This window comes from Chinchilla lanigera, unplaced genomic scaffold (genome assembly GCF_000276665.1).
Source record: "Chinchilla lanigera isolate Chin_1 unplaced genomic scaffold, ChiLan1.0 scaffold00005, whole genome shotgun sequence".
Taxonomy (NCBI): domain Eukaryota; kingdom Metazoa; phylum Chordata; class Mammalia; order Rodentia; family Chinchillidae; genus Chinchilla; species Chinchilla lanigera.
In genome coordinates this window covers 24,562,118-24,574,417 of record NW_004955406.1, presented here as the reverse complement: position 1 = coordinate 24,574,417, position 12,300 = coordinate 24,562,118, and the positions used below count along the sequence as shown (strand labels likewise).

Below are 12,300 nucleotides of genomic sequence, written 5' to 3'. Positions count from 1 at the left end.
GCCAGAAGACTGCTGTGAGCTCCAGACCAGCCAAGGCTACAAAGTGAGTTCAAGGCCAGCCTGAACTGCATAGTGAGACCGTGTCTCAAAAAAAAAAAAAAAAAAAAAAAGACAAAAAAAATTAATCCCAACCAATTTTCATAGTAAAATTCAGGCATTTTGAAGGGTCATGAAAAGTAACATGGTGTATTCAGAGGACTAGACTGATTCACATAAACAGGTCTAATAGTGGAATACCATTTCATAAATGATTCTGCTTGCAAACAATTCTGTTTGTGAACAGAGGCAATTGGCGAAAATTTATTCCAGCTTGTGAACTCACATAGGGTGATGAACATGATCACAGTCATTTTCTCTGCACAAATATGATCTCAGACATCTTCCTCAGAACAGTGGAATGAATTAAGTGTGTGACCCAAGGTGCCAATGCTGTCAAATGTTGGTACGCTCAAACCATATGATTTCTAAAAAGACAAGTATGTGTGTCTATGCACGGCTTTCTCTTCAGATAGGTTACTACTGAAAACCCGAGATAGCTGTTCTTCTATGGATCTAGAAAAGTACCACTCAAAAAAATTGTAAAACTCTGTTTGCAGAGGGACCTAGGACTTCTGTGTTCAAATCAAGGTTTTGATTAAAAGGTTATTTAAAAACCTGAAAAGTGAAAAACACTAATTTTCTGGTATTTTACTCACATATTCTCACATAGCCTTTTACAAATCATACACAAGTACAAACACAAAATGCACCCTAGACACTTAGAATTTTTTTCAGATAAGCACAGATTCCACAAGAATAAAACAATTTTAGAAGGAGGCCATGTATGAGTTTCCTACTATCTGATAAATACTATTCTCGTTCCAGGGACATACATCCAATCTGTGTACAATTAATCTTGTGACATGAATTTGTAAGATTATCCTCAACCCCCTGTCTATGGCGAGTGAATCCAGGGATTCAAGCACTAAACTACATCTCCAGCCCTTTTTAAAATTTGTTTTGATTTTGAGACAGCATCTGGCTAATTTGCTTAGGCTGTGTTGATCTTTTCATCCTTCCACCTCAGCCTCTCAGAAGGGTTACCGATCTACATCATTGTGTTCACTCTTTTCTCTCATTATTAAAGAATCCATCTCCAAGCTAAGTTACTAAAAGTAAGAAGTTAAGTGAATGGCTTAATGTGTCATTTCAGGCTTATTAATCTTACCACAACGTTTTCCAAAATGAGTTCTCCATACGGTTGTGCAGTGTGCTTTCCTAACAAATCTGTTAAAGGAATATTGTTTTTCTTCCAGTTAATGGCTGGGGTGGGGATTCCTTCAGCCACACATGGGAGAACGGCTTGTGAGTTCTCATTGACCGTATAGTGAGCTTCCGTGCTTCGGATCCTGGGTGGTACTACAAAGAGTTCAGAAATGATAGTCAGCCTTCTAGGAAGTTGAGTTCAATGATGTCTTTATTTACATTGAAAATTAACACAGAAAAGGTTCTTTTGAGGGTAATTTTGCTAGAAATACAAAAAATATTATATTGATTTATTTATTATAAAAGCAATCAGTATTTTCAATGCTGAAAAGGATCCCGATGTGTTTGAATTTATTGAATATATTTACATTCAGTTTATGAACAATGACTTAGAAGTGGGTTAGAAATGTTTAGATTTTATTTGGCTTTCTAACTTTTCCACACCTGGGAAGACAACCAAGCAAGCAACCAGTGCACACCAAGACCATTTATATGGTTACACAATTGCTTGACTTTTCTTGCATATGTTGAGAGAATGAACCAATGGTAGTTATTATAAAATACTGCAGAGCATTCACCCTGTATTTAATGCCACAAATTGCTACAGAAAAATAATTATTGAAGTATTTCATGTTACAACAGATGCAAGTAAAAGCAGATATTTAATTAACTTTTTATATTGTCCCAGAAGAAATTTTTATAGTGATTTTATGAGTCCAAACATTTTAGTACCAAGTGCTTCCTGTAAGTCATTTTTCCCCACTTTAAGTTAGGCAATATGGAGATGAGTTTCATAGAGTAATGACAGAAATACTTCAGTAGAGTTAGAAATAAAATATTTTCTGCTAAAGGAAAGATTAAAATGTATTAAGAATTCTTGAGGAAAACAGAAAATGTATTCTACCTTCCTAAAACTATTAATTTTGGAATTATTCAAACATATGAGTGAGAAATGGCCCAATCTTATGATGTTTGTAAAGTGACACAGCTATAGTTGGTCTCAGCAAAAATAAAATTGTTGTATAAATTTCAGTTTTTCCTCCTTCCTTCTGGTATGGCTATATGAGTAAATATACAAACATTAGATGGGTGAGTATGTGCATGAACATTATAGAGAATTTGGAAAAGACAAAAATATCTTTTGCTGAGCAGTGCATTATTAATAATTCATTTCCTATTAGTTCATGCTGTTTTCACTGTCTCTTGTGTCTTAGTTTTGTTGAGATTGTTATTTCTCTTTTGTTAAGGATTACAGAGACATAGCATGCATACATTTATTTCCATTATTTCTTTTTCAAAATAAAAAGGAAATACTTAAGGCTATTACTTTTAGTGGATTTTAGCTTTGGTCACATACTACATTTTTATGTGTAGTGCCCTTTCTACAATTTTATAAATAATCTGATGATACAAACATCTACTTTGATATTTGTTAGCTAGAAGAGTATTTTTTAAGTTGCTTGGAGCTGGCATTTCAGCAATAAAATCCATTACAAATTTCTAGTTCTACTTCACTGTGGGCAGGAATTGTGCATTGTATTTTAAAGAATTATTAATAATTTCTTTGTTACTTAGTACATGGTCAACTTTCATAAATTTTCTATAAATACTTGAAAAGAAATTATCATTTATTTGAAGGTAAAGAAATAATTTATATTGATTAGTTCAGTTATACTAATTGAAAGCAGGAAAAGTATTTGGAAAACTCATAAGTGAAGATTATAAATTTTGACTAAATTATTAATCTATTCAATTAAAAAGGATTCCATTTGAAATTATTACTCTACCTATGAAAGTGTGGTGAATTGCAAATGCACTTGAAAAATACATTCTTTCATTTATTTATTTTTTTTTTGGGTACCGGGAATCGAACTCAGGACCTTGCACTTGCCAGACAGGCTCTTGTGCCACTATGCTATATTCCCAGTCCCTTAAAATAACTTTCAGAAATTTTTGAAAAAAATGAAAAGCAAAACTACTCATTAAAATGAACATAACCCTGTAAATAGTGAGTGGGAACAGTTGTCATTGTTTCTTACCACTGATATTCACAGGGTTTCTATCTTGTGGCTTAAAATATTCAAAAAATATTTCAATGCTGATTTTTATGTATTTTGCTAGTTGTTTAATATAGAAGAAAAACGAATATTTTGTTATGAAAAAATACAGATAAATTTTTTCCTACTTTATAAGTACCACGCGCTAACCGATTATGCCACTAGAGCTTCTGTTTGCTACTTTAAAGTAATGAATCAAACTAGATCTTCAGGGGCTGGGGATTTAGCTCAGCAGCAAAGCACCTGCCTGGCAAGTGCAAGGTCGTGAGTTTGGTTCCCGGTACCGGAGAAAAACCAAAAAAAAAAAACTAGATCTTCAGTTCCTATTAGGTTCAAACTGTATTTATAATATAGGACACATGGTGATAGTTTTGAGCCAAAAAGACTTGAAGCTTCAAGAGGTAAGGCAGAGGAGTCACAAAAACACAAGTGAAATTCTCATAAGCTGAGGACAGATCCCCATAATCACAATGTTGTGGGATTATTGACAACATATTAATTTTCCTGGCAATGCTAATATAATTTTCTTATACATTCTTACATGCACAGAAGTAAACAAGGCTAAGAAGACAGTTCTGAAGGGCAAATGCACCTACACCACACATACATGCTTTGGATTACTCTTTGTATGTGTGTGTGTGTGTGTGCACACGCATGTGTGTATGTGTGTGTTTTGCAATCAGGAATAGAATATAGGGCCTGGTCATGCTGGGGAAGTGCTCTACCACTGAGCTATACCCCTAGCCCTGGATTATTTATTTTATGTGATTTTGACTTCCATCATGTTTGCTCTTAGTGATCTTTTCTCTTTGCCATAGTAATGCAGGAGACTGAAATAATTCACATTAAGTACCTTACCATGGACAATGAGCTTGGCACTTATGCTGCTGGATCCTGCCACATTAGCTGCCATGCACGTGTACTGGCCAGTGTCGTCAGGCTGAGCAAATGCTATCTGCAGAGCCCCGGAGTTGAGGATACGCTGCCGGATGGATTCCAGAATCACATGCCCATCTTTATGCCATGTAATGTCCGGTGGTGGAAGGCCATCTGTCTCACAGGGCAACAGAATGGGCTTATCCACAGCAATGACATATTCCTTTGGATGAGTGCTGATGACTGGAGGAACTAAAAGAGAAAGTTTAAACCTCATTTTAAATGCACAAGGGTACAAATTGCACGCTACTGCACTACTCTAGCAAAATGAAATAACATCAATAAGAAACAAAATCTTGAGTTCACTGCATCATTGACAAAGGATGATTATAGTTTGTTTTGTTTCAAACATTAAAATTCATTGAGCTTATTTTAGAAAATTAATCTCTCTAAATGAACAAGCCAAGGTAATTAACAACCAATTTTAAATGAGATAAATATGTATTATTAAAGTTTGCATGTCTAGAATATTTAAGCTGTATTAATTTACATATATGAGTCATGTGATCGCTAGTGCTCTGGAAAATATCCTACCGCTCAAAGATGCTCCTCCTGATGCACTTCCTGCCTGACTTATCATATCTCACACTCATACATGCATATTTCTCATACATATTTCTTAAAACACTAGTTCAATGAATAATTGACTAAATTCATGGATCATTGACTAAATTCATTATTCATGGAAATAATCACATAACTAAAATTTTTCTCACTCAGAAACCTATGAAAAGACTATGATAAGAATTTCCTTTCCAAGTGATAACAATAGGCTGATCACCACTTGGGCATTAGGCTGGACATTCTACAAAGTCTTAAAACACCCACTCTGAAAGCACATGTTAAGGCTGCTAATGTAGCTCAGCAGCAGTGTTTGTTGCTATAGATTAACCCACTGAAGAGTTGATGGCTGAATGAGCTGTTAGGAGGGAGACTAGTTGGAAGAGGCAGGTTGGGCCTGGTGACTTGTGAGGGTATATATCCCTCCCTTTGCTCTCTGGTTCCTAGCTGTCATGACTTGAGCAGCTTTTCTAATCTCGGCCCTTCCACTATGCCTTTCCTCCCTCAGGGCCAGCTGACTGTGGACTGACTCCTCTACAACCGTGAGCCCAAACAAACCTCTATTCTGTTATGTTGTGGTGTTGGGTATTTTATCAGCAATGAGGAAATGACTCAGATATTTGGCTACCATGCACAAAGCCCTGGGTTTTATGCTCAGAACCTCAGAAAAAGGACATACGGAATGATTATGAATATCCACATTAAGATTATTTATAACAACTAAAGTTAACTTGTTTGGTTTAATTTATGGTTAACATTATATACTGCATATACAAGGAGAAAGTATACAGAAATTTTCATCCCCCTGAAGTATGCAATTATCCCTGGTTGCTTTTAGATTGTTTAAGCATCTTTCACGGTTTAACTTTTTATCTCTGTTCCATAACTACTTTTATAACACTAATTTGAACCATTTAATGAAGAAAAAATTCAACTCTAAAACCATTCTTTTGTACTACCTCTGTACTGGTGAAACCAGTGAATGCTTTTGGGGTCTTAATTTTACTTGGCTCAACTGTATTTAACAGAATTGAAACACTATTATCTCCTATCCTCCATCAAGTTTTCTTTCTGACATCTCCTGCATTGTATTCTTTTCTGTGTCCTCTCCTCTATCACACCACTAAACAATGCACTGTCCCAGCACCTTGTCCTCAGAAATCTTTCCTGTCCACCTATCTTCCTAGATAATAGCCTCCAGTATCCTGGATTTAACAGTAATTACTTTCAAATTATTTTACACTGTACATCTCCCATGGGCTTCAATACATACTGAACTCTCTACTTGACATCTCTGTTAGGACTTCCAATAGCTTCCTACATTTCACTTGATTAAACATAAACCATGATTTCCTTCCTCAAAACTCAGTTCTTCTTGCACATCCTCATGGCACTATCATCCACTCTTCCGATCAGACCTCAGGTTCAGGAAACATCATTAAGTCTTCTTTTTTTCTAACCTTGTCTTTTCTAACCAATTCATAAGCAATCCTGGCCATTACACCTCCAATAATATCTTCTATTAATCCTCTTTTCATCACTCCTTCAGTTCACACCCCTTTCCTCTCCAGGGCCACAGCGCCCTGCCTAGACAACTTTAGACATTCTTCTAGTGATACTTTTGCCCTCTCTCTAAATGATCACCTATAGAGCAGTTAAACAGGTCTTCCTAAAATCAAATCAGAATCCTGGCTAAAGGGCCCGGTGGAACAGAGAACTGGCAACTTCACTCTGGCACTCTGGGCCCTCCAGGTACCAGCCCTGCCTGCTCTCTAATCTCTTTCATGTTATGCCCACCTTCCCATAGCTCACCACTGTTTGGCCGCATGAGCAGGCCCTCTGTTCTCAGTCTGTCCTGCCTGGAAGACATCACACATGCTATCCTCCCTCCCACAGACATTCTGCCAACCTAGGTCTTATCCTCACTCATGGCTCAGAGAGCCCTGTCCTCACCAATAATCTAAAATCTCCCTAGGTATCTCCATTATTCACTGTCTCTCTTCTTTTCCCTCTGTATAACGTATGTCAGAATTTATTATAATTTCATTTAGTTTATTTTTCCCTTCTCCATTAAACTATAAATACCACAAGAGGAAGAACATATCTGTAAAGCTCAGTGTCTTTCCAGTTACTGATGTTGAATAAATACTAAAAAATAGAAATAAATTTGATTTAGTCTGAATGAGTCATATTCATTAACTCATCAATGATTCATATCAATTCATTGACAAATCATATTCATGAGTTCACCATAGGAAAAATCACACTGTAAGGGAATTCAAAACTCATTCAGACTCAGTAGTTTGAAAGCTATTTCCCAGTCACTTCTTATTCACAAAGGTGGATGCAAGATATGAAAATTATATTAAGAAAATATCAATATGAAAATACAAAAAAACCCTTGCTTTGTTTTAAGAACATTTTTTCAACTGAATTGGCTTAACTGCAGTTTTTTAGAATGTTGGTACAATCAGTGTATTTAATATAGCATTATAGGGAGGAGAGTTTTTAAAACCACATAAATTTGTGGTACAATAAGACAGGGTACAATTGCCCCCTCTTCTGCGCAGGAGATACATTGCAAGTGCACCAGTGGACCCTGTAGCTGAGCCTAGTACTGAACCCTATATGTCATGTTTTTCCCTATGCTAAAGTTTACTTTATAAACTAGGCACAGAAAGAAATTCATAATAATTAATAAAATAGAATAATTAAAATGATATAAGGAAAGTTGGCAAATGTAGTCTCTATCTTTTAAAATGTCATTTTATTCTTTTGACTTTTTACTTCCCTACAAGAGAAAAGCCCAAAGTGCTTCACTTTGGCATATCCAAACTGCAGTATCACTACTTTTGTACTTCGGGGCATCATTAAGTAAAATAAGGGTTACATGAATATGAGCAGCGTAATACCGGACAGTGGATTTAATAGCCTAGATGTCTACTAAGTGACTAACAGGCAAGTCAGGTATACAGCATGGATACGCTGGACCAAAGGATGGTTTGCATTGCTGGTGAGATTTTTATACTACTCAGAACAGTGTAGAATGTAAAACTTATGAGTTGTTCAAGAGTTTCACATATAATATTTATGGACTATATTTGAAGGTGGGTAACTAAAACTGTTGAAAAAACCACAGTTAAGCAAGCTACTATGGTAACAAGCAGAGTTTCATAAAAGTTAAAAATATGATGGGTTCTTCAGTGTTCTTATACAAATGATGTGAGAAAACTAAAACACGTTAACTTTATTTTTCATAAAGTAGTAGAAAAATAAATATGACAAACAAATTAATAATGCTGAAAACTGTAAGTGAAAAGAAGCACAATCATTTTATTTATTTATTATTCATTCATTCATTCATTTATTTTGTCTTGGAGACAGGGTCTCACTATGCAGTTCAGGCTGTCTTTGAGCTCACTTTGTAGCCCAGGCTGGTCTCAAACTTGCAGCAATCTTCCTGCCTCAGCCTCCCGAGTGCTGGGATTACAGACATGTGCCACCACACCTGGCCACAATCATTTTAGGCATAAGAATATTTAGTATACTTTGTTACAAACATCTTAGCGGACACAGAGATGAATTATTTAGGTACCTTGGATGTTTAGCTTGATTTTGCCCAAGGCAGTGCCAGCTGAGTTCTGAGCCACACACATATACGTGCCAGCATCCTCACGGACAGCTCTGGAGATCTGTAAACTGCCACTGGGAAGCACTGCATGGCTTTTGCCTGTATCAGAGTTATAAAAGCAGAATAAACAGAATTTTTACTTTTTGTTTGAAAACATTCTGTCTTCTGAATTGTAAAGCACTGAATATACCATGATTTTCATGAGAACTTGTAAGTACCTGAAGTGATGACATTGATACCTTCTTTTTGCCAAGAAATGAAAGGACTCGGTGTCCCTGTCGCTTCACACGGTAATAAAATGGGATTGTTTAAAATGACATCTAGTTCACTTGGCTGGGGCTGAATAACTGGTGGCTCTGTAAAACCAGTCAATCAAAAGAACAAGCACTAGTGAATGGTGGAAATGCCTACTGTGATAATGCATTTAACTATGCCCAGATCCATATTTCCAAGGGGTTAATGACTTGATTATCCAAGAAAGAGTTAATATTGGCCACGTTACATTCTTTGCTTTGCTGATGATAGTGCTTGCATTAGAAGAATTCCATTGGAAGACTAGAAGTAGGAAGAGACTATAAACACACAAGAAGAAATAAAATCCTGAGTTTGTTTTGTGTGATTTGCCATCTCAGTCTTTTTTAGTCTCTTGAAAAATATCTTCCAGACTTTCATATCCCAAAATATTACCATGGTTGTATGGTTTATAGTTATTGGCAGTGCTATCTTTCCAGAATAAACGTGGCTTTTTAAAATCCTAACAAACAAACAGACAAACAAACACAGACTCCAAACCCAGCAAGTTTTTTCCCCCTTATGGTGCTGGGGAGCAAATGCAGGACTTTGTACAAGCCAGGCAAGTGTTTTGTCAATGAGCTACTCCCCCAACCCACCCAGCAAGTTTCTAATGAGTAAATAACCATCCATACCTTGGACGTAAAGGGTCACGCGTCTGTGTGCAGAACCAGCTGCATTCCTAGCGACACAAGTATATCGCCCTGCATGGTTTAATTGGGTGGCAGATATTTCAATTGCTCCTAAATACAAAAAAAAATTAATGTGCAGTGCATCCTTTTTTAGTTCAGGAAATTATGGCTGTCTCATTTTGTGTTCTCTGCACCAAGAATAGTGGTCCTGGTCTGACATCCATACTTGTATCACAGAGTGCCTAGCATAGTTTTGAAAAATTTGCTAACAGCTTTACTGCGGCATAATGTTATATCGTAAGTGATCTAGTTAAATGTACAATTCAATGAAATGTGCTACATTTTGGCTGCTGTGAATGATGCTCTATGAACACCTGCATACAAGTCTGTGTGTAGACACGTTTTCAAATCTCCTGAATAGATACGAGGGATGGAGTTGCTGCGTGTGTGATAATTCTGGTTAACATTTTGAAGAAGTTCTAAACCGTATTTTTAGCAGAACATTTTGTGATTATGCTGGAGGGTAGCTGGTTTACATTTTATGATTCGAACCACTGCCAATCTATATGAGTTTCTGAAATGGCCATAATATTTTGCCATAAAAGCAAAATTGTATCACCTGACAACAAATCTTCCATGATTTCCCTTCCATTAAAGAAATATGCAAGTTCTTTCAGAACAGCAAGGCACCTATTTATGAAGTCTCAGGATGTTAGTCGCTACTTTATCTCTAGAGTGCCTTCATACTGCAGCGTAACTTTTCAGAAACACAAATGTGCATCACATTTTCATTTTAGAGAATTATTTTGTTCTCCTCAGTCCTATAAATTGCATAAATGATGGTCATTACTACTGTCAAAAATTGTATATTGTGAATAGCATTTAGCCTTTCCTGCTGAACAATAAAAATTTTGAAAGCAAGAGCTCTGTCTTAGTTTTATTTTCTCAGAAATTTGGTAGAGTACACAGCCTGTCTTAGGTACTGAATGTTTTTTTTAAATAAATATTTCATTCGGCCAATGGAAAAAAATGTGACTCACTCACAAGTAAGGAGAGAATTTACTAAACCTTAGGTTTACTGTATATGCACAGATGTACAGGTAATTATGCTTATTATTTTTAGGTCAATTACAGACATTACTTATTATTTTATTTCCCAACTTCCTTTTTAATGAATTTATTTATTTTAATTGGTATATTTTGCAGTACATAATACTATTGACATTTATCACAGAGAGTTGGTGCATGTACATGGTACCTCTTAATACTTTTTTTCTCTTTTCTTCATCCCCTTCCCTCCCCCTACCTCCAGTTCATCTTCCTACTCTAGATGTATTTTTTTCCCCAGATGTTTACATTGAGGGGTACAAGAATGTACATTTCATCCTTCTATTTTGGTACAACAAAAATCCACACGGGGCCAGCTGTTAACTAATCCAATTAGTAGATGCAAAATCACTGTACTTGTTCTTACCAGAGGACAGAATCTGATAGCCATCTCCTCTAGGAAGTAGCCTGATGCCATTTTTGGTCCAGTGAACTGAGGGAAATGGAACTCCTGAAGCCATGCACGTAATGACTGCTGGGGCCCGTCTGGTCACTAACAAGTCTGTAGGCTCATCAGCTATGGTGGGTGGAACTAAAACAACAATAACAACAAAAAGAAATAAAACTACACATCTCCAACCCTTACACATGTCCAAAGTCTTTTCATACACCTTCCTCGCTCTGCTGTGCAAGTGAATGCCAGATCCGCAGAAAAGGAAGCCCGCTCATAAAGTAGTAGAATGGTGAAGGGATAACATCACAGTAACTTTCTATCTGCTTGCTAAGCTAGTTCTACCTTGGACAGTGAGATCCACAGTTCTCTTGTCTTCTCCAGCATCATTTGTCACGGTGCACTCATAGGTCGCAGTGTCCTCCACAGAAGGGGAAATGATGACTAGTGAACCTGAAGAAAGGAGCCTGGAAGAGAGATTTCAAAGCCTGAGAGTCTATGTGTCAGCTTTTATATTCCTATCCAGTTAGTTCATCATGGTACCACACCGTTAACTGAGGAAAATGCGAGTCCTTTGTGTTGAAATGAGCATCACTAGACTGATGCAAACTTGATGCATCAAGGTTCACAATTCTATGGCAAAGGGTTGATATTCATGGGAAGCAATGAGCTACAAAGATAGCCTGAAGAGGGAATCTTGCATTTTCTGAATGCTTATATTGTGATCCAATTTGCTCTCCAAGGAGAAATAAAGTGTAATGAGCACACTGATGATAGCCCCTGCTTTTTGAATTCCTGGCTCTGTCTGGAATGTTTCAGATAAATTATCCCTAAAATTCGCAATAATTTTGAAGGCTGACATGTGATCATGTCTAACAATAGGTAACCACAGTCTGTCTCCCTTTCTCTACTTCATATGTCTCCTTATATGTGATGCTTGCCTTGGAGAAGCATATTATAGACACGATGTACACAGTGTGTACATCCATATATCTGCTCTCATATCATACATAGGTATATACACCTACGTATACATAGACACATAGATGGACATTGATCTATATCTATATCAGTAATTTTAAGTCTTTAATTCAAAACTCAAACAATCTGCATTACTTCAGATGTTTATGAGGTTTAGTAAAAAAAAACAAAAACTAGCTGATTTAAGAGGGCAAGGAGAGAGATGATAGAATTTTAATGAAAGTCTTTCTACTTTCATATTTTCTTGTATATCAGAATTGATTCTTGTCAAAGCAGATATATGAGAGCAGTTTTAGTAGTATGACAAAGCCTTTCACAAAAAAACTATCACTTAGCTCAATTGATATACAAGAAATAATGAAAAATTCTTAGTGGTTTTAAGTTTAGCTTTTAAAAAACAGTTTGCCATAGCATGAGCCATGGCAATAAAGCTGGAGGAATGCAAAAAAAAAAAGACAAAATAAAATT

General features: G+C 36.3%; 1 protein-coding gene across 3 annotated transcripts in view; it reads right to left on the bottom strand.

Moving 5' to 3' along the window:
• The window catches only part of Hmcn1 (hemicentin 1), a 393,676-nt gene that overhangs the window by 48,924 nt on the left and 332,452 nt on the right, over positions 1–12,300 (bottom strand). For all 3 annotated transcript variants that reach the window (XM_005375081.2, XM_013521738.1, XM_013521742.1), the window contains 7 exons: positions 11,197–11,318; positions 10,828–10,992; positions 9,357–9,464; positions 8,649–8,786; positions 8,395–8,529; positions 4,161–4,430; positions 1,208–1,398 (listed from right to left, as the gene is read on the bottom strand). In XM_005375081.2, coding sequence (XP_005375138.1) covers positions 1,208–1,398; positions 4,161–4,430; positions 8,395–8,529; positions 8,649–8,786; positions 9,357–9,464; positions 10,828–10,992; positions 11,197–11,318 — 1,129 coding nt within the window. The remainder of the gene's footprint in view (positions 1–1,207; positions 1,399–4,160; positions 4,431–8,394; positions 8,530–8,648; positions 8,787–9,356; positions 9,465–10,827; positions 10,993–11,196; positions 11,319–12,300) is intronic.